This window comes from Thunnus maccoyii, chromosome 5 (genome assembly GCF_910596095.1).
Source record: "Thunnus maccoyii chromosome 5, fThuMac1.1, whole genome shotgun sequence".
NCBI classification, from domain to species: domain Eukaryota; kingdom Metazoa; phylum Chordata; class Actinopteri; order Scombriformes; family Scombridae; genus Thunnus; species Thunnus maccoyii.
Window position 1 is genome coordinate 22990562 of NC_056537.1, and position 27816 is coordinate 23018377.

Below are 27816 nucleotides of genomic sequence, written 5' to 3' on the forward strand. Positions count from 1 at the left end.
ATAATAATAGCTTCCCAAACAAGCATGCTGAAACACAGGCTACAGCAGAGCCACGGTCAGAACGCCTGACTTCAGAGAAACTTCCCAACGCTGACATTCAAACAGGCAAGGACACATTCAAACAATCTCTCAAAGAAGCTTTTACACTCACCAAGTGAGAGGATCCTTTCCTTCTGTAGATTGCCTTTAATTTCCTCTCTCTGCTTAAATTCTCTCCGTCTCTCTGCCTCACTCAGGGAAATCCTTTACTTCTCACAGAGCAGCAGAGCCAGTTCTGCGGGTGGTGTGCGATGCAGCGGGTGAGCGCGCGTGTGTGTGTGTGTGTGTGAGAGAGAGAGGAGCGTGCGAGTCCAGTGAGGGTCAGAGGCAGTCTGACGTGGTCACGGGGAAATTTAAAAGGATGTTGCGACTTCTCCCTCTTTCGCTCTGCCTTGCCGCCTTCTTCTCACTGGCTGCCTCAGGAATTCACTCCTGGGTGTCCTCACCACAGCTAAGATCTGAGAGACTGCGAAGAGTTCTCTCTTTCTCTCTGTCTGTCTCCACCCCTCCTCCTTCTCTCTGTGTCTCTCACCCACACAGAAACACACCCTCCCAGTCAGTCCTCTCTCTCTCTCTCTCTCTCTTTCTACCAACCCTTTCTTGCTGTGCTGACAGATCAGGTACCTCCCCCTTTTCAGGTAGTTTTCAGCTTTGTCCTTCTCTCTCTGTATCAGTTTTCTCAGTTATTCTCTCTGCATTCTATATCCACCGATAACACAAGGGATTGTCAAGAAAACTTAGAGATGGGATCAGAATAAACCTGGATCTTTTTGCACGCATGTGTATTTACATACTGCATGTGTCACACACTGTTTGTATGATCTATAACCTGAGGCAGTAGTCATCCGCCCTCTGGCCTGCGGTCACATGAACAGCTGATTACACAAATGAGTCCGTCAGGTGATTTTCTCTTCCTTTTCCTGGAATGAGGTCATAGTCCGGCAGACAGGGTGCAATGGCAGAGTTTGTGTGCATGTGTCTGTGTTTGAGTTGGGCAACGCCCTGTGGGAAAATGAGGGCACAAAGCAGGCTAAATCTGACCACTCCGGTCCAGAGAACGCATGTACAAAACAAAAGCCTAAACCATTACCGAAATAAGACACAAACTACTCAATATTCATGCATGAAACAAAGCTGCAATCCCTGAACTCTTATCTCCATAGCCCCATCCCACACACACACACAAACAGAGAGCTGGGACATGCTTGACAAATATGTCAGGCTGAATGTGCACAAGTCCCTAAACCTATTTTCTACTAACACCTCTGACTCTCTCTAGCTACACATCTCCCTCAGTTTTAAATTTGAACCATTATTAGCCTCTTTTTCTTTTCTTCTTTACCAACCCCATCCCCCCAAACCTGAAACTCAAGACTGACCACTGATACTGGAACTTTTATTGTTGTTCTAAACATAGAGGAATCAGGTTTACTAACTTTTGTCAGTCCTTTTTGTATATAGCCTATAGCATTTTAACTAGAGCCAAACCAAGTTCTAACACTGGATTTTTAAGGCCAATACCGAAATCTATGTTTGAGCTTTAAAATCTAATAACGGTATATCAATCGATGTTTTTTTAAAATGTAAATGTAGATTTTTTACATTAACACTGACAAATATTTTTAATGATGCCTTGAATTTATAAATTACAGTTATGACCAAGATGTGTACTAAGTGGGACATTTTACAGATAAAAAATAAACTTGTCGGTGTACTCTGGTGGATAAATTCTGATGTCACTATTTCTAAACTACTTTAAGCATATATTAGCACTCCTGTACTGGTATTTCTTTCTACTCCTCGGCCAAAATACAAAACAACACCAATATATCTGTGATAAACTATTATTAGTCAGGTTCTTATTTCAACTCACATTTTAAACCTCTTTCTGGTCAATTTATTCTGCAACCATGGCTACTTAATTTGTCTGAATTTTTGATCATCTCCTGTTACCTTCATTTGTTTGCTCATTTTCCTGGTGTGAACCAAGGACATTGAATAATAAATACTGAAGCAAATCCTGGTCACACAATGTCTTAGAAGTCTGTGGCAAAAATGTCCAGAAAGGGAATTTAAAAAGTTTAAAATCTAACCAGACAATAGTCATAAAACCAGCATAAAACCATTGTAACTATAGAAGGCCATCGAAAATACCTATTTCATCCCTGTTTTTACTTTGTCTTTATCTGACGTCGGATTGTATTCTGAACAGACAAATGAGGACATGCAGTCACAGTGGCTAATAACCACTGTGCACATTGTATAAAGCAGACGTTCTAAAAATAGATGTCTTGGATTAATTGCATTAATTTGATGAATTAAATCATGCAAACAAAAGACCACAGTGAAGAATGCCGTAGCTTTTAGCCAGACTGAGTCACACAGGCCCGTGGAGAGCCAGTTCACTTCTATGTGAACTGTTTCGCTGTTCTGTCTATAAAGCAAAGCTTTTGGCACATCTAAAAGCTGTGTTGTCTGACAAATCACTTAAACCACACTCTAGAATAAAAGGGGAAAGCGGGGGGAGAGCCTCCTGAGGCATTGCTTAGGTACTAAAGGCCGCAGTGAGAAAAGGCTGAGGTGCCAAGGAGGAGTGACATTTTAAAAGCAGCAGAGAAGTAAGTACACTTTATAGATTCTCACAGGCTATTACCCTTCAGTGGATCATGTGGGTGTCCATCCTCAGATCCACACCAAGTTCATTTGGGGTTTTTTTTTTTTTTTTGGTAAGACATGACTAAGCAAAGGTTAACAGGCAGTGAGTCCTGTTTAATGGTTTGTGAGACTGAAGACAGAAACACAACGGGGCTGAAATCAGAGCAGTGGGTGAGGGTATTGTGATGTGACGTGGAGGATTATCAGTCCAAAGCCTCCCAGACTTTGCTGACACCTTCCAGGCATTCCTCAGGGCACTTCCCACTGCTGTGCCTCCCCTCATCCCACCCTCCCCTGTCAAAGCCCACATATCATCCCTCTTTTTCTGCGTGACTCAAACATTCTTGCAACCCCCTTTCGTCCTCCTCCTTCAACCCTCCCTCTGCATTCAGCAAAGACGCGAAAGAAAACAAAGAGGACGCCCAAAAGGCTTTAAAACCTGCGCTTTCAGAAGAAATCCTTTCCTATTTTGTACTTCTTCACCATTTATCCCCAATGCACAAAGGCTGAAAATTCTCTCAACTCTATAGTCTGCATAGCTGGCTCTATGACTGCTTTCGATCACAACCTTCTACTACGTTAATACCTCAACAAGTGATAGGTATAAATCTGTCCAAAGAGTGGCGAGCCAGCCATAACTCAGCTAAGAGGAGACTAAGAAGATGGCTCTGGGACTGAGAAATAGACTGGTTGGGCCTGGCAGCAGTTCAATAGGTTCTGTGGAGGGTAGCAGAGAAAGGGGAATACATGCTGATGGTGTCTTTGTTGGCCATTATGCACAAGGAATGAATAGCATTAAGTTGCGGCTACGGCTCACCCCCTTCCCATCTTCCCTGTTGAGACCCCCATCCCTTCTCCTCTCTCTATTTATTCAGCCTTTCACTAAAAGCAGCCCTCAACAGGTGGACAACAGGTCGGTCAAGACTTAAGCCTGGACAGTGAAGTAAATGAGAACAGACTACGATAGCTCTATTTTCAGAGGCCAAAACAACTTACAAAATCCTGAACTTCTGTTGACATCGGTTTCCATACTCATGGCAAGCAAAGCAAGGTAGTAATGCTCTGTTTGTGCCAAACATGCCTAAGTATAGCATTGCTGTCTCATTATGGTCAGGCCAACAGTATTGCTTCACTACTGTAGCTATGCCTTGTGTATCATTATGACAGGCAAGATGGCTTTCACCAGTGAAGGTAATTGCACTGTTGAGACGTAAATATAGAACATCCCACACCGAGAACAGACAAAGACTTTTGTTTTCTTCCCAGAAACCTGGCTCGGAAGATGATTCGTGTTTTGGAAGTAAATGCATGTCGCCATATATCTTGTTACAAATAACCGCAGCTGTATCGAAAATACATGGCCAAGGTGAACCGGAGGACAAAAAGATGAAAGAGGAGTCCAAAATGAAAATGACAGGAGGAGAGGGTCAATTTGATCAACATGTTCGCTACTGGTAAACAAACTTTGCATTCCTAGAAAAGAGGATAGCCTTGTTTTTCCTCTTTGGACGCCTGTTAGACCACACTAACGAAGCATATAAGAGAATCTCTGTTGGCTTTTAGCAGCTTCCAAGTTGTCAGGACTTTGGCCGCACATCGGCACCGTTTCTTCATCGTCCCTTTTTCTTGCTTTTTACTCAGAACCAGTCCAGACTGGCTCAGGACTAAGTTACCACCATTCAAAAAACAGTTCTACCTTTCACATAGCCTTGTGTTGCGTTTTTCAGGTGCTGTATGAAAAGCTATTTTTGGAGTTGAAATAAATTTGGACCTGAATCATAAGCTGCAGCATTGTCCTTCACTGCTTTCAAGTGGTCCTGTTAGAAGTAGTTCCCTTAAAATCGCTCATCTCCTTCCTTCGTCCCCTCTAGCTAAGCCAGTTCATTTTCATCCTACTTCTAGATATATAGTCTCTCTGTGTCTCTTGAGATAAAGCTGTACCATTAGCGTCACACTGTGCTGCTCGGTGCTGCTCCTATCAGAAAATGGAAATAGGCTACAGCCAGCCTGATTGGTATGGGAGGAAAGATGAGACTGTAGTGGGACTATGAGGCCCTCAACTTTTCACTCATGCACAAAGGTGGATGCAACAACGATGATGGGCCCAATGGTCTGTTCACTGCCCTTCTCTTTTGCAAATCAGACTCAGCTCCATTCCCAGCCGCTATCTTTTTAATTTCTATGTCACTCTCCCATGCAAAGAGGCTCTCACTGAGCCAGGGAACAAAGGAAAGTCAGTCAGTCTGTCAGTGAACCCCCTCAGCACAAGCCTCGGGTCCTGGCTGAGCTGAGGATTCCTCGGGACAGAAAAGGAGCCAAACCACAGACTACAACCCTGGTCAAAGCCCGCCATGTGAGCTGAGAGAACAAGCAAACAAAGATAGAGAGAGAGAGCAGGGCAAGACAAGATATATAAACCTGCGTTGGGGGTGGAACTGCTGATTTGATGATGATCTCAGTAATAACAAAAGCCAGTAGAGGGGGGCGCTGGATGGACAGGAAATGTGGGTTAGCGACAGGGGTGCTATCAGGTGGTTGCAGGTCAGGGGTCGGAGGTGAACAAAAGCTTTGTAAGCCCCCACACAGAGCGAGGGAGAGGCCCCCGGACGCACTCACTGACGCCCAGTCTGTCTGTCTGCACCTTTCTCTACACGCCTCAGGCTGTAGTGTGTTTGTCTAACAATGTTTTCTTAGATCTGCTTGTCAAGTCTACAGTAAATGTTTTTCCTTTCGTCTTCCATATAGACCAAGATGTCATACTCGCTCTTCTGTCCATTTATTCCAAACATTGTTTACAATACTGGTCTACTCCTCTGAGTTTCTAAGGGAAAGGGCTATTCAAACACCTGCAGGAACAACAGCATTTAAAAGCTTTCACTGCACCAGGCCTGTCATCTCTTTCCTTCTGTGGCTTTATAGGATCAAAGCGAAGCTGTAGCTGTGTTATAGTTAGAAAGTCTTTTGTAGCTTGAGTCATACACTGTAAGCACTAGGGGTGTAATGGTACACAAAATTCAGGGTTCAGTATGTACCTTGGTTTTGGGGTCACAGTTCAGTATGATTTCGGTAAGCAGGAAACAAAGAAAGGTAGAAAATAATATTTTGGTCCTTTTTTTTTTGAAAAAAGTAAACATCCAATAACAGCTCATTGGCTGAAACTATTACTGAAGCAGTTGTGCTGCAGTGGAAAAGGACACAGACCCTTCTGTTTCTTGCAAAGAGTCACGACACCTGCTGAAAGCTGTTTTATGCTGACTTACGGTCACTCAGAAATGGTCCTTAAGATGTGCTTTCCATCCACGTCAGAAAACAAATATGTTTATGGTTGTTCCAAACAGCTTCACTCAAAGGCGACTGTCACAGAGAGAGAAGGAAGATGAGGCAATGTGATATTGTTTAACTCATGCTCTGGATTATTGTTGTTATTGTAAGTGGATTATTAAACTGTAATTTACTGTAATTGTTTGAGTCAGGGAGCATACCAAACCGAGGAAAGTGGTGTACAGAACCAAACATCCTGTACCAAATGGTTGGGGACATAATACACAAACTGTTATACCCCTAGTGAGCCCACACACAAACAGAACAATGTATGCACGCATACGCATACGCACCAAGACATGATGACACAAGTGCATAATGGAATTGGATCTCTCTCTAATCATACCAAGAGATATTTTAGTTTGAAGCAGAGGAAATATGCAAAACTGATTCACCAAAACTTCAAGCACAGACACTTAAAGACCTATTGAATTTTAACGAGGCCAGTGAGACTGCCATCCCCGTCTTTATCAGATGGTAGTGGGTTTGAGTGTGTGCTGGAGTGGGCATATGTGTGAGACTGAATTAATGACGTGTGTGTGTGTGTGTGTGTGTGTGTGTGTGTCAGTGGATGTGCCAGATTACTAATCAGCTCTTAGACAAAGGCCATATGTGTGCAAGTCTGTGCATCTCTCCCACATATCTCCCACATATTCCCCTCCACGTCTGCGTAACCGTATCAGCAGGAATGTTAGGATTGTCTGGTCAGCAACGGTGACATCATGGCAGCCCGTCGGAAGCAACAGCGAGGCCTCAGCACCGGTTTCCTCCTGGTTGCATCAGCCACACGGTAACAGGCTTTGGATCGATGACACCCACTCCACCCCTGCTTCCTGCTCACTTTATGACTCTCCAAACACTCAATTCAGACAAGCAATTGATATGCCTCACAACCGTATCCATAACAAAGGTTTAATCATTTTCATATCACCTGACTGTGCAGCCTTGTATCTAATCTATTTGCCTGCAGGTAGCAGTAGACTTGAAATGTTTAATGGCCCACTTTGCGGCCTCAAATATAACTTGGCTCTATTGTTATAACAAGTCCTGCTGAGTGATCTGACATAACACATGGGCTTCATTGAGACTCCAGACTGTTCACCTGCTTAAGGTGGTCTAAGGTCAACAGCCTGACATAAATGGCTTGATTGTTTACAAAGAGACAAGAGTATAGCCTGAGGGGAAGCAAACTTGGTGAAGAAAAGTATACACAGGGACCACTTAGTGCATTCTGCTTTTTCATTATTTACATTCAATGGTTATATAAGCAAAAAAAATCTGCTAACTTAACTAGCCCGACATGTGTGACTACACCATTCTCACTAAAAATCAGTCACTCCTGCCACTCATACACTCCTCTTTCATGTGTCCCTCGTCTATGTGAGAGGTCAACTGTCAGCAAACAGATGCTAGTGTGTGTGTGTGGGTGTGTGAGTGACTGAGGATCCTTCAGGTCATCAGATAGAGTGCACCTGAGGGAGGGGCGAGGAGCCTGTTTTTAGTGTCGCCACAGCAACCAAACACAGAAGTGACCACCTGGTTGGAGGAACCCGAGAAGGGAAGCGGAGAGGGCACCACTTCAGGACGGTTACCATGCCAAAAAATCCACCCAAAATGGCCCGGTTCCCAACACACAACCCATACTGTGTCTGTGCTGCCATGAGCCAAGCAGAGCAGAGAGCGCACGCAGCTGTTGAATCTTTCATGGAACATAAAAAAAGAACTAGGCCTACAGCTCTTATTACAGCAGAGAAACTTGACTTTGTTATCTCCTCATGGTTTTCAATACAGTTTATCCTGTTGTACGTTTAAAAAGTCATGCCAAGCCGACCATGGTTATTTTGAGTTCACTGCCATACAATAACAAATGTCTGGTATGGCACATATTTTTGTGTGCTTGTCCCAAACACACAAAAAAGTAGGTAGTGACAATAGCATGTGATCATACCTGCATTCAATTAGTGAATGATTCATCATCAGTTTAATATCGCTTAGTCTGATAACACATTGTCACAGTGGTAATCAAGAGTTTTTCTAAACATGACAAACGATGTTACCATGGTGACCAATAAAACTGATAAGAGCATCTGTCAAAAAAGAAACCCAGACTAACTTGTATTTAACTTTAATGCAAATTGTCATTGTTTAATTAACACTCTAAACTGTCTTGGCTTCTCTGTTTACTTTATATAATTTTTGCACGATTGAAAACGCGTTTAGCCATGTGTTCAACTAGAAAAGAAACAAAAAAGTGTAAACTTGGTGATCAAAAAAACAAAACAAAACAACTAAAACATTTTTTTCACTCACCTGCTGCAGTCTAATCGTCTCTGTGACTGCCTGCTTGATGAAAAAGGAGAAGAGGGAGAAGAGGAAGAGCGAGACAACCCTGTCACTGTCTCTGTGTGTGTCGTGCTCACCAGCTACCTGATCCACCACAGCCTGTGGAAGAGACAGAGACACACAGAAAGACAGGCTCAGAGCAATGCAGAGGGGAGGGGGGCAGCTGCAGAGAAAAGTGAAGTGGTGCCGCCATTCCCCGTCACCCTGGAAACCAACGCTCTTTCAAAGAAATCGTCCAATGGCAAACACCGGCAATTGTGTTCAGACAAAAAGTCACATGACTGCCCAAACACCACTCCCTATGCACCCAGTGAGAAGGGAAGAGAGAGAGAAAAAAAAAGAAGTGTGGTTTTAGGGGGTGGAGGGTCATCAAGAGGAGGAAAAATAAAGACAAGAAGAAAAAGAAAAACAAGGAGGAGAAAAAAGTAGATAGTTGTTGGGAATTTAAGTGAAATCAGAGGGAACAGGCAGGGAACAGGTCAACAGGCCCGACTCCATCCCGTGACTGTGGGCACACACACACACGAACAAACTGTTTCCATCTTATTTTACTCACAGTCCCATCTTCATAGCAACTTTCTACCAACAGGTTGGCTGCAGCCTATTTCTGTTTTCTAAGAGGAACAATGCTGAGCAGCACAGTGTGACACTAATGGTACCGCTCTTTCTCCAGCTGGCGTACTCAAAATTACCTATCAACTTCCACATTAGGCTATTCACATGCATGTTTTTTTAATAGTGGGGACAAAGTTATAGGCTGACAACACAACCACAGTAAAGATATAATCTATATTTTCTATATTTATAAAAATCCTAAGAATTAGGCATGCTCTTTTGTTTTTTGACAATTATCTGATGATTGATGCAACATTAGCACTCATAAAGCTGGTTCATGTGGTCTAACGCATTTTACAGGGGTGGTTGTCAGCCTGTGAGTAATTATAGTGGGTGGATTGTCAACCAATCAGCAGATGGTGTTCATTTCAAATACTCTGATGAGTAGTCTTTAAATTCAACAATCAGAAAAAAAATGTTTGTAAAACGGGCGAGGCAAAGAAATAAAGGAGTCTGTATTTTCAGTGTCTGTTGATTATAGATGGTAAAACAATTAAGTGTCAATTAAACACTCCGTCTTGCCGTGACTCATGACAAGACTCAGACATTCCCTTCATTTGGGAAAACCCACAGGGGACACAAGAGTACTGTGGCTTTAGATTTAGAGGCGCTGACCTTCATCCCAGCTGTTTTACACCTGCCTACAAACACAAACCCTGCTGTGCACCGGAGGTCAAGAAGCCTGAAGCTAATCATCTGCAGAAAGCAGCGATGCAGACTTCCCTTTTTCAGGCTGATTCATTTGATTCAATATCAGCAGAGGGCTGAATAGGGACTTGACAATATACTTGCACAGTGGAAGTTATTTCCTCCTATCCCATATTAATCTTGCCACCCCTAAAATCATCCTATGACCCTCGGGCTGGTCCTATTCAGTTTGAGATCCACTACTCCGCAGGTTAGTATTATCTCACAAAACAATCTGCAAAAAATAGCCAACAGCTCCGTATTCTAAATTCATTCAGCTGTTTTACCCTTCATCCTGAGCAAGCCTTCAACAATTTATTTTAGCTATTTTTGTGAGTAGAGAACTATTTACATCAAAGTCTCAAAGTTACTTTTATTACAGTTTACAACAGTGATGTTAGCACTTATTTCTGTCTTAGCTTTAGTCTGCTATACCAGTTAAAATCAAAATCCCTATGAATGCTGTAGTGTATAATGTTATCACTATGCACTATGCACTCTGGCATCTACCCAGGGTAGTAAACTAAATTACAGCAAGGCTTTCCAGCGTAAATTCCCAACAGAACAGCGAGACAATACAGTCTACCAGTGTTAGGCGGCAGGTTATTATACTGAAATCAAACATCTATCACTTTCTCAGCAATATACTGTACACTTGAACACAATCATCTGCCTTGTAATGCATCGTCTCAGCGCCAGTAAATTACCCTACTTCAGCCGTGGCAGGCAGGTCTCATTCTCAGAAAAGCATTTACCAAGTGAAAAGGGCCCAATTACCTCTCTACAGTGTGAATGTGACAGGATAGCTGATGAGCTACAGCAAGAGAAGGTGACAAAGCCAGCAGTATCCAACACATGGACAGCAATGACAAGACTGAGCCTCCGTCATTGATTTCTTTTTAAAAAAAGGTAATGGAGAGGGCTACCTGAGGATTAACAATCCTGTATCTGCTTGTCAATAGAAAAAGTCACATTCTGGCTCCGGGGCTTGCCGCAGATTCTCTGGATATTCTTGCAGATGGAACATGCCACCAGCAGGTTGGGCCTACTCATAAAATGACACTAAAAGCAGCCTGCTTTACAAGTTTTTCCTTTCCAGAACAATGACTTACAGTAAACAAAAGTGTTCCACTTCATTAACTAAACTGCACTTACCTGCCTATCCATTTCACTTTAATATCTAACTGATATGAAAAATCCAAACAGAGCCTGTGGAGTTATATTTACAATTTATGAATATGAATTAAATATGTGATTCAATACTTGGTAACAGTGTCACAAGACAATAATGTACTAGATGTGTTGTTCCTCTACCGCTGGTTAGATCAGATGAAGATGAAACACTGCTGACATAAATTGTGAGCATAATGAATTCAAAGAGCAAAACTGACAACTGTATTAAGGCACGATCTAAGTATCCTACTCTCTCAGCTTGATCTATAGTGGATCTAGACTACCCCAGTGTTCCTGTGAGTCGATATATTAGCATAAGGGGTAAGAAGAGGGTGGTGTGGCAATGATTTAGTGTCTGTGAGATGAAGATTGTGTGTTTGTGTGTGTGTGTGTGTGAGTGTGTGTGGGTGTGTGTGATTCTCAGCTGGTAGACAAGGCTTTGTGTTCTCTCGTGTTGAGCAGCTGGCCAGATGAGTCACCACGGAGGGATTTCATAGTGTCGAGGGGAGAAAGGTCAAGCAACTTACTTTACTGTCAACTTTTTGTCCCCTTTCTCATTTCGTTTCCAGCACTATGACTATGATATCCTAGGAAAATACTTAATAAGCATACAAATTTACATTTCGACTGTAGCACTAAGCCTAAATTGGAATCAGATATACATGACAAATCAAAAATAATTTGATTATATAAATATAATTTATCATCAAGATAAATTGCATTAATAATGAGTTTAAATGGACTGAGGGAAATGGTGGTGAGTTTGATCAAAACAAAAAATACTGCAGAATAGCATATTATCTCAGCCTTAATCTCAATCAGTTCCTAATACAAACATTATCTGATATAAGCCGTCAAGGATTACTCAACCAGCTCATCTGTCAGGGAAGACCACGCACTGGCTGCAAAAACATTAAGGCTGCCAATTTTCAAAACCTAAATAAAATATGTATGAAATACTTATTGCTAAGACATGAGGCGGCCGCAACAACCATTTACATAGCTGAACTATTCACTTGTGGTTAATCAGTGAAGCGGGAAAGGTAAAGAAAACGGAAGAAAACATTATAAAAAAAAACAAGGAAGTAAGAGTGAAGAGGTACAAAAAACAACAGAAGTGGGAGAAGTACAAACAATAGACAAATAATAGACCCACAGGGACAAACAAAAAAACATATTTGAAAATAATATATCCCTTAACTGTCAATGGTTTATCAATAGTTGTACTGTGAAAAAAAAACAATTTAGATGTATTGAAACATCACTAAAATTAAATATCTCAACTGGTCAGCCTCAAAAATATTAGTTATTTTGTTTTTTGTTTGTTTGTTTGTTTTGCCTTGGATTTTATTACGCTATTGTTTTGCATTATGATGTAATGTTTACAGGAAGAGCAGCTGCTACCTTGGTAGAGGCTAATGGGGATCCTAATAAATAAATAAAATAAAATCCTGAGAGAATATGCTATTGAAACAATACTCAGCTGTACAAAAATACCAAACTCTGCACTGACTCAATGCAAAATGCAAAGATTACTTACTTTAACAAGTAGCCTAGACCAGTGGTTTTCAAAGTGGGGTGCGTGGACCCCCACGGGTCCTTAATGAGGTTCCAGGGGATCCCCAGCAAAAACGGGAATAATTTGTTTTCCCTATAATTCCATGTATGACTATTTTTGTCATGGGTTTCATACACTTCCTGTAATAAAACATTTAAAAGCAACAATTTTATCGGATGGGGGTCCGTGGTCTTATTTGTGTCCGTTTAATTGTCCTTTGACGTGATTATGCTAATGATAATTATTTGTGATGTTTGTTGTTGTTGACATTATACTGTGATTAAGTGATATTGCCATTCTCATTTAAAACTAGCTTAATTTTAGCTTCATATTAGTGTTTTTAAAAGCTAACCGTCAACCTACTGAGGTTTCAGTTAAAAACTGGCACGACTTTAATTCAACTTTAAACAGACTTTGGTGTGACTAAGCTAATTCAGTCAATTGTCGGTTACTATTTGACAATATTGGCATTATCACTAGCGTTATATGTACCCAAAACAATATAACTTACTAACAGCAAGTTCCTCTATCTGACTTAGTCATAAATTATTCAAGTTACACAGAAGAAGCTCATTAAAAAAGTTTCGTGTCGCAGTTTATCGTCAGCCTGTCAGCATCACCCTGCAGGTGCAGCACCGAGCTGTCGCATCCTTCACCAAATGCTCAAAAACATTTTAATTTCACGATAGTCTGGTAGATAATGAAACACACGGTGAAAACAACTTACAAGTGGTGTAGTGGTCGGGCTTGATACGACGGACAGTCAAGTGCTTCTGATCCCCGTCGTCAAGAGTCCGCTGATGTCAGCCATCCAGGAAGTAGAAATAGTAAAACTTCCGGTCAACAGTTTCCAATTAAAGACTTAGAGATTGGAGATTAAAAAGACTTAAAGTGGAAAATGAACAATAAGCCTACAGTATACCTAAAGACAAATGTTCAGTACTGCAATAATACTGAATAAATACTGAATAAGAATGTCAAACTCATATGTACCCATATGTGTGTGTATACAAAATGCCACAGAAAAGAACTACTGTAGCTACACATGATCTTCCTGACTGCCAGTTCTGAGGAACTGCTGGGATTGTAGCTAATTCCATGGCAACAGCTGCATACACTAACATTTTGGAGGAATGGTGACTTGGGAATTAGGTCCTTATCTATAATAATTAAATGCTCTTTAACCTGTGTCAACACATGCCTTTCGGAAGTCCCCCACACACAGCATGTTGGAGGCAGTAATGTGATTCCAAACTATGAGAGCAGTAAAGCTTTCATATTACAGTTAACCTGCGGGTGCAGCAGACAGTTGGCTACACTGTTGAATTATCTAGTGAGCATGTAACAAATCACAATTTTAAATGGGTTACTCCTCTTTGAAACGTACCCCTCTTGCACTCTCCAGACTTAAACAGATATTATCTAACACTGAGACATCATTCTCAGATACCAGAGGTATTTATTTCTGGCAAAATGTTGCACTGATGCATGAAATGTTCTCTTCAGAATGTATAACATGTCAGAGCATGTGTTTCAGCTCAGTGATGAGGTTCAAGTGTTGGAGGTGAAAGGTTGTTTCTGCTTCTGTAATAATCTTTTCATCACGTGAAACTGTCTTTGATAAAGGTTTAAACTGTTGGCTATTCAAAAGCAAGAGAAAACATCCATGTGTTGACTGATGAGATTTGTTGGCCAAAACATTTCAATAATAAAGTGTAGCCTATTGCGCTATAGCACTATTGAGATGCTTTGCCCAGATACATTTAAGTAAACTATTCTTAATTAATACTGCCTCAAATGTTTCACTTTTATCTTTCTGGGCCAAACATTCCCTAAACTATTGAATCATGCTTATGTGGTGGCACGTAGCTTTACCAACATGTGCAAAAACTTACTGCTCTACCATGAGACATTCTGGAGAAGACACATCTGAAAAAGAATCACTGAGCAGAAAACTACAACAGCTGCTATTTGCTTTGTTCTTTTGGAATAGATTATTAAGCACACTGTTAAGCCCTCATAAGCTTGCCAAGATACTGTAAAATTGATGCATGCAATATTAGTAGGCCAGAAAACAGGTTTCTATCCCAGTCCCACAACATTTCTTCTCTTCCTCTCTGACAACAGGTAATCCCTAGTGCCTCTTGCTTCACATAGTTACTGAACACATGACCTTGAAACAGGATGAGTGGAAAATGAAGTATTAGCTCTGGTGTATCCATTCAGCTTAGCATAACTATGAGTCAGAGGGCTATCTTAACATATCATTGCTGATATAATTACTCCCTACTATTTATCTTGCTGATATAATCTCTCCATACAATGTGCAGTGGTTGTTTTATATTTTTTAAAAATCACAAAAACACAAAAGTTCATTCAGTTGTATGGTGGTTTTAGTTAAGAACTCTATTGGCTCCTATGTCTAAAAATGGACTGTTTGTGAGTAATTTTATACCCTCTGTATACCATTATGGACAACATGTCTGCATTTGGTTGTCAAAGTGTCAAAGGAAAATGAGTTATGCAGTCTAAATATCTTGCAGTGAATGGAATGTTCTTCCAGCAGGATCTTGTGGTCTTGCATACAGTACTATACAAACAGCTCCTCCTGGGCTTGCCTGAACTCATATTGTAGGTATTTCCAGCTTCCGCGTGATAGGAAAAGTGACCCGTCTCAAGTCAAAACACGGAGGTTTCCTACGGCGATAAAACAAAAATATGCATTCTCTTTCCATAACAGAAAATGTTGGTGTGTGGCTTGTCATAAGGTGTCTCCTTGTAATTTATCCACATTCATGTTGTTGGATGCACCTACAGTCTGAGCACATAGTACTATTGCCTGCAGGAAGATAATTATATGAAATCTTTTGGACAATTCTTTGATCATATCTGATCATATCAAGCACACCTGCTTATTCTACTTAGGTTTACAGCATGTGTTGACAAGGTTTTCTCTACTTCAGCGAGTCAGAGATGTATGCATTTTCTTAACCCTTGTATGTGTGTGAAAAGGATTCATGTCGTTCTTTTATACTCTGTTATCTGTTATATTCGCCTTTATAGCATCTTTTTTTATAATCAACTCTAGGGAACAGGTTTTACAAAGCAAATTTATGAAGCAGAAGCACTGCAGGGCTATAATTGTCTTTTTAATTTGATTTTTGGTTTAAAAAAGACCATCTCTACGGGCCCTGGCTTTTCCACAGCGATGTTTTATTGGATGAAAGACTGTAGAGGCAAGCTTCCTAAAATAATGTATTTCCTAACTCAAAATCATTACTGAAAAATCATTACTGTACTGAAAATGTTGTTTCACTACATATCAGACTTATTGGAGTTGTTTTTTTTTAGAATTTCAGCTGTTCTCACAATATTTACTGTCTGAAAGGCATAGTTAGAAAGCAGGCCCTCTTGGTTTGTCACGGCATCTGGTAATGACTGGAGAGAGGAGGAAAGCTTCTCACAGGCCAGATTAGGTCCCCGGTCCTGACCAGCTGTGAGAATGATCCCTTTCACAGAAATTACAAGACTATTCAGAGAGACTATGTGGACACTATCCCATTTTCCCACCATAAAAGACCCCTACTTTCATTCCATTCTCCTCCATCTGTGTCTTCAGATGTAATAGCACCAGTGAGATGGGAGTGTGTCTGAAAACACCTGACAGGGAGCGAGAGAGTCAAGCAATCCCACAAATGAACCAGCTGTGTGAGAAGATGATCAAAGTAGGTGCAGTTACATGATGGAAGGACTCAGTGGAAACTGAAGATAAGAAATGCATTAACATGTTACATAAGAGCTGTCTCATGATTGAGCGGCTACGCACATGTTCACGCACACCAAACATTCCTGTGTCTCCCATGTGTACATGTCTTAATACAAAACTGTGGTGAAGAGTATCATTCAGTTCTCTCAAGGTTTAATCACAGCCATTATTTACATCATGGTTCTGTTGACAGAACTGAAGCATGAATGACAGGAAAATGGGAAGTGCTTTCTCATGTGTGTCTGTGCGTGTGTGCTCAGGTATTCATGCAAAAAGACTGGGCAAGTTTGGAAATGTTAGGTTAAAATCCATGTTAAAATCAGTGTTCAAAACAGACCACTAGTCTCAAGACTATATGCTCTTAAGAAGTACTTAGGTATTAGATGTGGCTCTCTCTGGTCCTCAGCCACCCAGACACTGCAAGTGTCTTAGGACAGAAAAATCAATCTGATGTTGTCCTTTAAACTGCAATGGATGAGTAATTCCCCAATGCTCTCAGAAAACAATAGGATATGTCACAGTTAGAACATATAAACGCTAGATGGATTTGATTTGTTTCAGTCCATTACCCATGCTGTGTGGCAGTATGAAACTCTTTCTCCTGTAGCAGTGTGCAAGGCCAAAGCTTGTATGCTTTATATATTTATATTGTAAATCACACTCACTTTGATGTAAATGCTGCCTTGGATGTGTCCAAACAGGCAAGAAAAGGAATGAGTCTTGACTTTCAAGGTGGTGGGTTTAAAAGATTGTTTGAAGTGATGGATTCAGTTTTTGAGTCAATGTTTACAGATAGTGCCCTCTAATGGCAAAGTCAGATTATTACACAATGAATATCAGGACAGTCACCAGCAGGAAACCTTGGGTAAACCTTACTGTTTCATACTATTTACTATCCAGCCCAGCTTTCATAAAAAATTCAGCTTTTTTAATTGTGTAAACACAAGGTAGCATTTGAGTTATAATAATTCAATATTTCAACCTGAGGAATACAAATATGAGGTATTAATTACACCTCCCTTTAATTTCCATCCAGCTAAAACATCCAACAGAAAACAAGCAACTTATTAATATTAAAAGGTGTATGTCAGTATGTGATTTTGCATCAGTTACACTGTTACTCATGTTAAGACACAATGAGTCCACATGTCATAGTATGTTTTGGCAGTTCTGCGTATGAATCCAAGCCTCAACAATACTGAGAAAGACTTCAGTATCATCTGGATCTTCTTTTTAAGAAAGAGAACAGTTTGGTAAACCAAAAGTAATCTCAACAGACCTCAGTGTGGTGTGGGAATGATCCCCTCAATGGCTTCCATGCTACCACTCTTTTTCTAAGGGTATAATATAGTCACACTACTGATCACTGGTCAGCTAGCCCAACATGAGCTCGTTCTGGTGTCAGTCTAGGTGTGAACTCTCTCTGCAGGGTTGAAATATGGGGTGCTGGTAATGTTTCTGTAGAGCTGCCCTGGCCGTGTGAGGGCGAGTAATCACTGGTCTGTCCAGGAGTTTGGACATCTGATGCTTGTTGCCGTTCTTTACACTGAGTACGTCCATCTCCACACTGAAAGACAGGGAGCCTTTCTTTAGAATGACTTTGCATAAATGTTGAGGTCACCTCAAACTGTTACACACGGCTAATTACCAGCTATTCAGGCACAAATAACTGAAAAATTAAATTATAAATGATTATTTCCTCCATTTGTCACATTTTGTAAACACTGACTTTGTAAAATAGTATTGGTTTCTCCAGTTCAGTTCCAAGTTCATATCAAATAATTTGGTAATGTTCTGAAAAGCATTTCATTTTAAAATTAAGATCCTCAATTCTAACAACATATGTTATAAGGGAGCCTTAAATAGCAAAAACAGAATTAAATCTAATATGTTTTAACTGTAAAAAGACATATACAATGGTATATAAAAGTAACATTTATTAATGCCATACCATGAATCCATGTGCCCTCCACCCTCCATGGTTGTAGGTGGGCGAGGTATGTGTGCAGGCAATGGTAGTAGAGGCACTTTGGTCCTGGTCACCTGCTGGATGCTCTTGAAGTTCAGGTCTGTGTCTGCTGTACTCGTATAGGTCCCAGGGGGGCGCCCTACACTGCTAGAGTGAGGCAAGCGTTCTGAACAGGCCTGGCTGAGTCGAAGTCTACGTGCACGGATTCCAGGTAGCTTCCGATGACTAGAAGCTGCTGTGGCACTGAGAGGGGGAGAAGGGGACAGCGTGGTGTCTGGAGACAGGGACAGTCGAGACACATCAGGGGATGAGGCTTCTCTGTTAAGCAGGTCTGAAAACAAAAACAAAATCATCAATCTGAAGACATTAGTTATATTTAAAATAAGTTCCTGATTTCAGCAAATCTGTATTTCCCATTAGGCATTATACTTTATGTCTTTATTTTCAACTTAGATTGACACATTATCATTAGATTTAGTTATTTGCTAATGTTTTTTATTCATTTTATAAGCAAAATGTTAATTCAGTAAGTATTCACCTGGTGAAAAAGACCGGAAGGATGAATCTGGTGAGGCAGTATCTAGCTTGTCATTGCGCTTCTCCTCACTGTTTTCTTCATCACTACTGTCATTCCTCATACCACCAAAACCTTCCTCTTCATAATCATCTTCCTCATTCTCTTCCTCTTCCTCATCACTATGCTGAATAGCCAGTACTTGTGGTAATCTTTCTCTCTTTATTTCCTGGAGGCGCCTGGAAAACAGTGTAGGTAAACATTTGTGCAGAGGAAGCCAAGTTGACAGTTAAAGCCAGAAACACACGAGAAGACTTCTAAGTCATAATTGGTTGTTAAGAGATGCTTTTTCGCACAGTTAAAGGTCCAATCCTTGACAGGTATACAGTACTTTTCTTCCCCAGCCCCATCACTAGTTAATAGTAGTTCAGTTATAATCCTTGTAGCAGATTGTACGCAGACAGAAGTTAAAATACCCATTAAGCATCCAGCTTAAGAAAAGGAGAGAGAGGTGTGTACATAGTTAGTACCTGCTGTGCTGCTCCCTCCAAGCTCTAAGCTCAGCAAACAAATCACTGCGCTCTTTCACATTAGGCTCCTCAAGGTCATATGTGTGTTCTGGCACATGGATGGGCAGGTCACAGGGGGTGAAAGTAGACCTTGTGGGTGCTGTCTGTGAGACAGAAATGAGGGAGAATGAGTAAGAGGCACAGGAGAGGAAGCAAGGAAACATAACAGAAGAATAGAGCCCTATCAATTATGGATGGATAGGTGGGTAGTGGTCAGACAGAGAGGGAGCGCAAACACAAGAGGGGCAGACTGTACAGAAGAGGTAAGAGGAAGACAGCAGAGGCGTGTATATGCTAGTATGACAGATCACATGGCATTGGAAGTGAGAGCCCCATCTGTCAAGTCCCACTGACACTGCTGCACCCTTCACACATCTCCATCCCCTGTGTTCTCCCACCAACATGCCTGTCCTCTCAGGTTTCTGTCCTCCCGCTAATAATTAGCTCCCTCTGTTTATACTGACATGGCATTAAAGAGATGAGCTGGTAGTGCCAGACAGCCATAATGGCCTGTCAAATCCCATAAAGCTTGCTGTTCCTTTCAGGCGACACTAAATGCTGTTCTGTAAGGGAAACCGCATGCAAGAAATTATAGATTGACGTGGATTAATTTGATAACTGATAAGCAGAGACCTGTTTTGCCGTTTTGTTTTAGAACAAAATGTTCTTTCACTTAATTGAAGAAATTTTGTTTCTTCAAACAAACACCACCTACCCTCAACTTTTCACGCCTTGCTCGAATACCCTTGACAGGATTTCCACAGAACAGGATCTTGCCAGCTCCTACAAAAATCAACATTAGAGAGAAGGATTTCAGTGAGTCTAAGTTTCATGACACAAGAAAGTCCACTTGGTGGCACTGTTGAGTAAATATTGCAGTTCAGAATGTTTTTCTGCACAGGAGGGTGATACTAATCAGAAAAAAAGGAACTGGCATTACAACTAACTACGAAACTAAGAACGAAAGCAGCAACAGTGACAAGTTCATAACACTGAAGAAGCTAAGACATTGTGGCTGGATGTAGAAGATCTCACTGTGGAAACATCAGTGTGAAGAACAGCCACTGGAGTGCCTAACCATGCGTCAGGATGCTGGTGTCTGCTTCCACTGCTGCTAAGTCTGACTCTGCAGAGCCAGGTCTGGATCCAGAGGGGGAGAGAACTCCAGGCCTGGTCGCTGACATAGGTCTTGATCCAGTGAGGGGTCTGGAGCCCCATGATGAGAGGGGCCAGATGCTAGAAGCAGGGCGCCTGGCAGAACTGGGTCTGCTATAAGGACATGCACTGTCTGCTGTCTCCCCTACCAAGACAAAAATTAGTGGCCCATGAAATACACAGCTGTAATTAACTGGTCCACATTGACACACTCAAAACAACATACACACACCTTCTTCAGTAGCAGCCTGAGAGGAGTTGCAGTCTCGGATGGAGTTTCGCAGAATGGCCCAGTCTTCTCCCATGTTGGTGCTGCAGACCAGCCCATCATCCTCCACCCTTACATCGTCTAGGTAACGCAGCTGAGGGACCAACTCCCTCACTGCAGCCCGATAACTATAGTCAGTCATCTGGGTAGAAGACGGAAATGAAAGAGAGAGCAAAAGAGAAATGGAGAGGACACGTTTGACATGTGGTATCAGTTAATATCCAAACAATAATGATATAAAAGACTCAGATCTGCGCTTCACATCAACTAATCCAATCAATGATGTGCTTGGTACTCCAGTTGTCTCCAAAAGATGGAATAAATGCACTTCTAATCTAAATTATATTCCATTATAGCTATACTGTACTATAGCTTTAATGATTAATGCAAAGGTGGAACACTACTTAATGTGTAAAGAGCTTATTAGCAAGGCAATCAACAGCATCACATTAGGATAATACATTTTAGTTAACCTTCATGCTCTCCTTTTGCACTTAGTCTTGACGGTGATGACGCCTTAATGACACCTTAATCTTTGAAACTTAAGTTATGAACAAGCAGGCAGAAGACATAAAGCTAAGCAGGTTAATAACTAGTGCTACTAAAGTCCATAATAGGCACTTTGCACTGAGGTTTGGTCTTTTATACGCACAGAGAGGAAGAGCAGAGTGAGTCCAGCAAATCACTGAGCTACTGAGCGATCAAATTAGAGCTGGGCAATCCTGCCCTTCACCAAACCACACAGATGCAGTGAATGAGAAAAGAAAGTGAAGAGCTGGCAAAGAGGAAATGAAAGAGAAAAGATGAGGAGAATGAGGGCTGGGTGAGAGGAAGTGAGCGGATGTGTGCATTCGTGTGTGTGTGTATGTGATGGAGGGAGAGCAAGAGGAGTGATAGTTTGGCAAGAGAATTGGCAAGAGAGCAAACCCAAGAACCCCTCAGTCACTACAAAGCGCAGGCCTAATGCATATTCAGCTCAGCATCTCCCCTCATTGCCCTAGTTTCCTAATTAATGCTCTGCTGGTGGGTGTAAATAAACACATTCACAGTGGCCCAAAAACTCACAGCACACTGTGTCTCAAATCAGCGGAAGGTGGAAATGCAGCTTCTACCAAGTAAATGCAGTCATTGAAGAGCTGCCGCATGCACTGGATATTAACATCATTTAATCAATGAATTATGTATTAGCCAGTTTTAAAATCAAAATTGGCACTTTAATGTAATAATAAAACTTTGTGTCTGTCTCATGATGTCTCCACAGAAGAGCGTGCCAGTTATCTGGCTGGCATGTTTGATTATTTTGATGTCTCCTGTTCTCCCACTGTGCTATCTGATGTGTTGAGAAGCTAGATACCGAGCGGTGAGATCACACAGATACTCAGGACACGCTCAGGACACGCTAATTACATTTTAGTCATTATCTGGCAAAGCCATGAGGGCTGACAGGGTGCTAGCAGAGGACAGAAAACTCACTGTTAAATGATACGTGTATCAGACCCACCAGTTTCATTTGCAAGTTAGTTTTTACAACATCAACTGAATACAACACTTCCTTTTCAGCAACTCTGCCAAGATTCTTGCTCAAGCTTTATTCAGCTCCAACCGTTCTCTGTTTTGTTATTTCTATTGCCAGGTTGCTGTGGCTCTGACTCTTGCAACACTTGGTATTGGTTGCTTTAAGTGGTGTGGATCTAGGATTGGAAGTGTATTCTGCTGTTGTGCTCACAGTATGTTCATCTGGATACGAGCATCTGGGAAATGCATAAGGAACACACAGAGAACAGATAAACACACCCATATCTCCATCAGATGTTCACCTTGTATTATCATCCCAGCATGATGACACAATTGCTGATTAGAGATAATTGTTTGTCTCGAGTACAGCGCAGGCAGATACATGACTTCTGCAGCTAATTCTGGCTCTCCCTGATGTCTCCAATTCCTCTACACTCTCTTTGGAACAATGCTTATTTATCAAATATCTGTGCCTGCTGAATCACAGAGGACAAACAAGGACAGACAGATAGGTCTGCTGAAAAAATTTTGAGTGAAACCTGATCTGTGATGCCTCATTCAAGCGTCATCGCTTTTCGCAGGTGGTGATAAATGTGTTTTATTCAGTTTTATGCTAACAATAACATAAGCACAACATTCACCTACCTGGGTTGCAGTGGGGTTTGGGCGCATACACACAGGGTTTCCCCCCAAGGTGAGGGTCTGGAGTTTGTTACACAACCCCAGATACTGAACCTGGACCAGGTCGTCAACATCATTTCCCTCCAGATCTAACAGCTGCAGGTTCTCCAGCATGCCAACCTGGCTCAGGTCTGACACACCGTTATAGGCCAAGTACAACTCCTGAAACATACAGCGTAGTACAGATTGGATGACAAACATTAAGAGATGGAGGGGAAGAAAATCTGGCTTACTGAAAATTCATTAAACAAACAGATATGTAGTCTAACATAGACCAATACTGTGGATACAGCATGGGAACATGTCAGACACACACAGTTACCTGAAAGTGAATCAGAGAGACAGATATTGTATCCTCCCATCTAATAGCAACTGGAATCTTAACAAGCTCATAAGAACTCTGATCTCTAATGAACATCTATTATGTCATTACTGTCATATAGCTATATATCAGATGTGGGAAAGCATGTGCTATGAGAGGATATAACTTGGGTTACTGTTAGAATTGTATAAACCTTTGTAGACATTTTCTCCAGTGGAACACGCAGAAAATTACACATTTACACATTTGAGGATTGATTTGAGAAATGTATATATGAGAACACCTCGAATTTCTTTCTTTTGATCAATATACATATAATATTTCTAATTTAATTTTTTCAACCCCAAACAGAGCCATCTGTAACCTATAAACTCTACCTTGAGAGAGGAGAGAGTAGAAATCCCATCTAGGTCTTGTAGGCAGCAGCGAGACATCCACAGCACCTGCAGGTGGGAGAGGGTGGTTCCCAGGTCTCTAAGGAGACAAAAAAGCACAAACTTGATTTTGAGGTGGGGAAGGGCCTTACACAGTACCATGAATCATGGGAAAGGCTATCCAGCCCCTTAGCCACTGACGCTAGATTCTCCTTCTTCTTCCTCAATATGCAGGCCTCTCCTCTGCCTCCCACTTGTCTCTACAGCACACCCCTCCACTGACCCCACCAGCAGAGTCTCAATGAGTGTATCTCCAACCCTGTAACACCCTCTGCTCCCACAGCCCAGAGCAGGAAATGCTATCAGAGGCAGTGCACGTCCGGCTGACTCTGCTCTGCTGCTCTCAGGGTGGAGCAGACAGTTCATTCTGTTTGTACTCTCTTATCCCTCAGCTGTCTCTCGGGTAACAATTCTCCACCTGTCCTAGTATAAGGACAATTTACCATGTGTGTGTGTTTGGTGTGTGTGTCCCATCCTGGAGGTTTATTGCTTTTCTTCTATCCAATTTTGATGACACAGCTGCAATCAAAGGACAAGAGAGACTGTGCACATTTCCTGTCTTCTTCTGGGACTATCCAAATGGACAAATTTGAAAGCTGAGACGGCATAAACCCCTCTGTGTCCTATTGTGACACAGGTGGGTGAACCTGTTCTCTACATGTATCTTCCTCAAGACTGAACTGAACCGCAGATCTGTTGGTGTCTGGTTTACAAGCAGCAACATGCACCTTCTGTACCGAAACACTCTACTACAAGTCCCAGTTGGAAAACCTTGGCAGAGGCAGAGCAGAGCTCAACACCTGCACTGCAAACACATCACACTTTTGCATCAGGTAAACTTCGTAGTAGTGACTTCTGACCCATTATTCTGCTTCTAAACGCTGTCTTTTTACAGCTTCAAATGCCTCTAACTAATGAGTGCCTTCTTGCACACATGTGACCAGTGCAAAGCATGTGTAATCCCCATGGGTCCACCATTACTTATGGAAAGACCTGAACTTGCTTTGTCTCTAAACATGAACTAAATATGAAATGGGGTGGATATTACTTTTGGTTTCAGGATTTGTAATATTTCATGAGGTAATATTGACATAATATGAGTGTGTCTTGGGTGTGTGTGTTTGTGTGTGTATGGGTATGACTTAAGTCACTTTCAGGAACACAAACCAGACTTAAGACCAGTTGATTGGGGATGGCTTGCGCAATTGTGGACAAAAGCTGCGTCCCCTATTTGGGGGGCTAGGTTAAGGTTAGGGTAAAGGTTAGGGTTAGGCAAGTACTGGTTATGGTTAGGGTTAGGGTAAGTCCCCAGGAAATGAATATAAGTCTATGGTAATACCCAAAAAGTGACTCAAGTAAACCTGTGTGTGTGTGTGTGTGTGTGCAAACGCGAACATGCGCTTCTATGAACCGGTTGTTTTTCAAGATGACAAACCAGGGAGAAAAAAAACAAGATGAAATTTCTGTTATGTAACTTTGCACTTACCTTACTGACATGATCATGCTGTTGTTCATTCTGAGCTGCACCAGCTTGGGCAAGTAGGCACCTACAAAATGATCAGATAAGCCATTTCTCTCTATTTCATGTCACAGTAGGGTGGTTACTTTATTGGGTTTTAACCTGGCCACCTGGTTTAATTCCAAATGCACCTCATCACTTCAAATGGCCAAAAAGAAGAGTACTTCCTCATGTATAGACAATGCTTTGTCATGCCTGCACTTGTTGTGAAATCTAGGATTTTCTGAGGACAAAGGTAAGCGTAATGAAGATGTTCATCTATCATTATCGGCTCAGTCATCTTGCACTGAGGTTGGCACACCTGACAGGGAATCTTGTTCTGATACACTTTGTGCGTCATAACAAGTGTTTTTATTTGGCTCTTATCTAGTTCTGGTTCATGGTTGTCTATGTTGTCATTATACCTACTTATTAAACATCATCACTACACAGAGTGTAAAAGTTTTTATGTAAGACTTTCAGCTTTTAAATCTGAATTTATATGGAATAGGAGTTTCTGCGTGTGTGTCCATATAAGGAACACTAGATATAAAAAATACAAATAGGAAAATATACTTTGCACCTGTGCAATATGTTTTGAGATAGTAAGCCATGATTTAAAAATTGATGCTTTGATGTACTGTTTATCTTACCAAAGTTACCCAGTGTGATTTCTTGTGTGTCTACGCAGACCTCCAGTGAGGTCACCTGAGAGAGGTCCGGAGTTCCACACATTGATTTCTGTAAGGGACAGAAATGAACTAAAGTAGATTACACCAGCTTATCTGTACTGTTAATACTGAACAAGATCTCATCAATTATCCAACAAATCCAACAAAATAGTTGAGTCATTTACAGTAATATTTATAACAAACATATAACTGTTAATCTCATGTAACAAATTCTGTGAAGCCTGTGGTGTGACCTGTGGTGTGTAATGAATCTGTGTGCCTACCTCACCTTGAAACATGTGTTCAAGCAACACCAACTAGCTAATTCAGCTGACAAGTTCTTTAGTGTCTATGAAAGCTACAGCCTGCCAAAAATAACACCGCAGATGACCATGGATGGGAAATATTTTGTGCTGCATGCCTTTTGGCTCTCTGTAATGACAGCAGCGCACATGCACCTTGTATCATGATTGTTGTTTATGTTAGGTGCTTATGTTTAAAATCATTACTATTGGCTGATATATCATTAATGGATTTTTAAACTCCCAAATAACCAAATCCAGTGTCAGTCAGGCCATAATGTTGACATGAGTAATGTTGTTCTTCAACCCCCGTTCACACATAACTTGGAAGGAAGCTACATAAATGCTCCAACCAGTGCTGTAAAGTATACCAAAATAAAGACACGTAATCTCAGATAATATAGTTAAATTACCTGCTAATTATGCATATAGACTAGCCACATGATTAATACAAAGACAAGGGAGAACAGGCTGTATCAGTGGGATGAAAACTAACTTTATCCTTAGGCACTTCTACAAACTGACCAGCTTCTCTGGAGAAAGGTGAAGCTCCACTTCTGTTTCAGAGTCCTCACAGGGTTTCATGGCAGGAGTTGGGTTGATGTGGCCTGATCCACTCAGCTCAGTCACCAGGACCCGTGCTGTACCAGGTCGGACCTCCTGGGGCACAGACCCATGATAGCAACTCATCCTTCACAACTACCTGAAATAAAAGATACAAATATCTTAACAAGGTCGACAGTCTTTTGCTAGAAAAGCGAAGATAAGATTTAACTTAACGCTAGCTAACCAAATACCACGGTAACAAACTAGCGTTTACTGCAATGTTAAACAAATTGTTGATTCTAACGATATGTGCCTCAAACAAAACATTACGTACTTGTTTTATTTCAAATATATTTTACCTGTTGTAGGAAACTGCAGTCTAAAAAGATAGTGCAAACATTTTTCAGACTGAGAGCAATTTGACAAGCAAAAGTTTGCTTGACAACCACAGGCGACTTCCTGGATACGGCACTCAGAGACCCGTGGCTCCCTGGGATATGTAGTGTTCTTGCACTAGAGCAGTTAGCGCTGACGGGAACGCTTTCAGGCTATAATAAACACAACACAAAGACTAAAGCCTTACACGTCGTAATAAATACATTTTAAAACGGTATCTTGATTTTGAAATTAAAATGTTTTGTAACTTAATGGAGATCCCTGTCGTGTTCGTGGCATGTTTGATTGACCGGCGGCACACTCAGGAACTACACAGTTGAGGTTAACACTAATATGATAATTAATATTATATTATTATATAACACTCACCCTAATTATCTCATCAGTGTTATGAAAGATGAATTTGGAAATGTCTGTTCCTACAACTAAAACCGTCACCCACCTACAGTGGTCTAGTGCTGCCTTCAAATGCTCGTTAAAACCTATGTTCCTTCTTCTTTGCTACCCATGTTCCTTAATGATGTGAGCTATTAAATCCATGTGGTAGAAACTGGAGCTTTTGTATACTGTCCTGTAATATCATATGTTTTAAAGATTTTCTTTTAAAAGACACACCAAGTTGCACAGAGTTATTTGATGCAATGGTGTAATGAAGAAGCGCAAATAAGCAGTAGCCATGTAGACATGTATGATTTCTTTCAATGTAGCCTACTAAAAAGAAAACAGCTTTATGTCAAATAAAGATTTAAAATGGAAACATACTGCAGATGTTGGTTAATTATCTATAACTCACACTAAGTAATAATTATAGTAGGCTAT

At 41.2% G+C, this 27816-nt stretch overlaps 2 protein-coding genes across 5 annotated transcripts in view; both read right to left on the reverse strand.

The window, feature by feature from the left end:
- The window catches only part of LOC121898011 (ras association domain-containing protein 7-like), a 35483-nt gene extending 22284 nt beyond the window's left edge, over positions 1-13199 (reverse strand). The window contains exons 1-2 of one of the 3 annotated variants that reach the window (XM_042412860.1): positions 13119-13199; positions 8326-8457 (exon numbers count right to left, since the gene is read on the reverse strand). The gene's annotated coding sequence lies outside the window, so the exon portion shown is untranslated. Of the gene's footprint in view, positions 1-151; positions 501-8325; positions 8458-13118 lie in introns of those variants that run through there. The other 2 variants (XM_042412862.1, XM_042412861.1) reach the window with 2 other exon arrangements.
- Positions 13200-16923: 3724 nt separating this feature from the next.
- On the reverse strand, positions 16924-27144 carry lrrc56 (leucine rich repeat containing 56). Of its 2 annotated transcripts, none has more exons than XM_042410539.1 (13): positions 26961-27144; positions 26581-26758; positions 25736-25823; positions 25071-25131; positions 23528-23624; positions 22793-22990; positions 20597-20774; positions 20288-20509; positions 19925-19992; positions 19171-19313; positions 18665-18879; positions 18109-18400; positions 16924-17724 (listed from the first exon to the last, which is right to left on the reverse strand). In XM_042410539.1, the coding sequence occupies exons 2-13, from the start codon at positions 26743-26745 to the stop codon at positions 17559-17561; spliced, it is 1893 nt and encodes a 630-aa protein (XP_042266473.1). In that variant the 5' UTR covers positions 26746-26758; positions 26961-27144; the 3' UTR covers positions 16924-17558. The 2 variants fall into 2 exon arrangements, with proteins under 2 accessions (XP_042266473.1, XP_042266472.1); XM_042410538.1 differs by having other exon boundaries at positions 18109-18457; positions 26961-27139.
- Between the last annotated feature and the right edge of the window lie 672 nt (positions 27145-27816).

What these genes read in the sequence shown, in the direction of transcription:
- lrrc56 (XM_042410538.1), bottom strand. Translation starts at nt 26,745, where the DNA reads ATGAGTTGCTATCATGGGTCTGTGCCCCAGGAGGTCCGACCTGGTACA. An exon ending in CTACTCTCTCCTCTCTCAAG is followed by an intron (nt 22,991 to 23,527) that starts GTAGAGTTTATA and finishes TGTATGTTTCAG; the next exon opens with GAGTTGTACTTGGCCTATAA. An exon ending in TGGAGGGAGCAGCACAGCAG is followed by an intron (nt 18,880 to 19,170) that starts GTACTAACTATG and finishes ACTGTTTTCCAG; the next exon opens with GCGCCTCCAGGAAATAAAGA.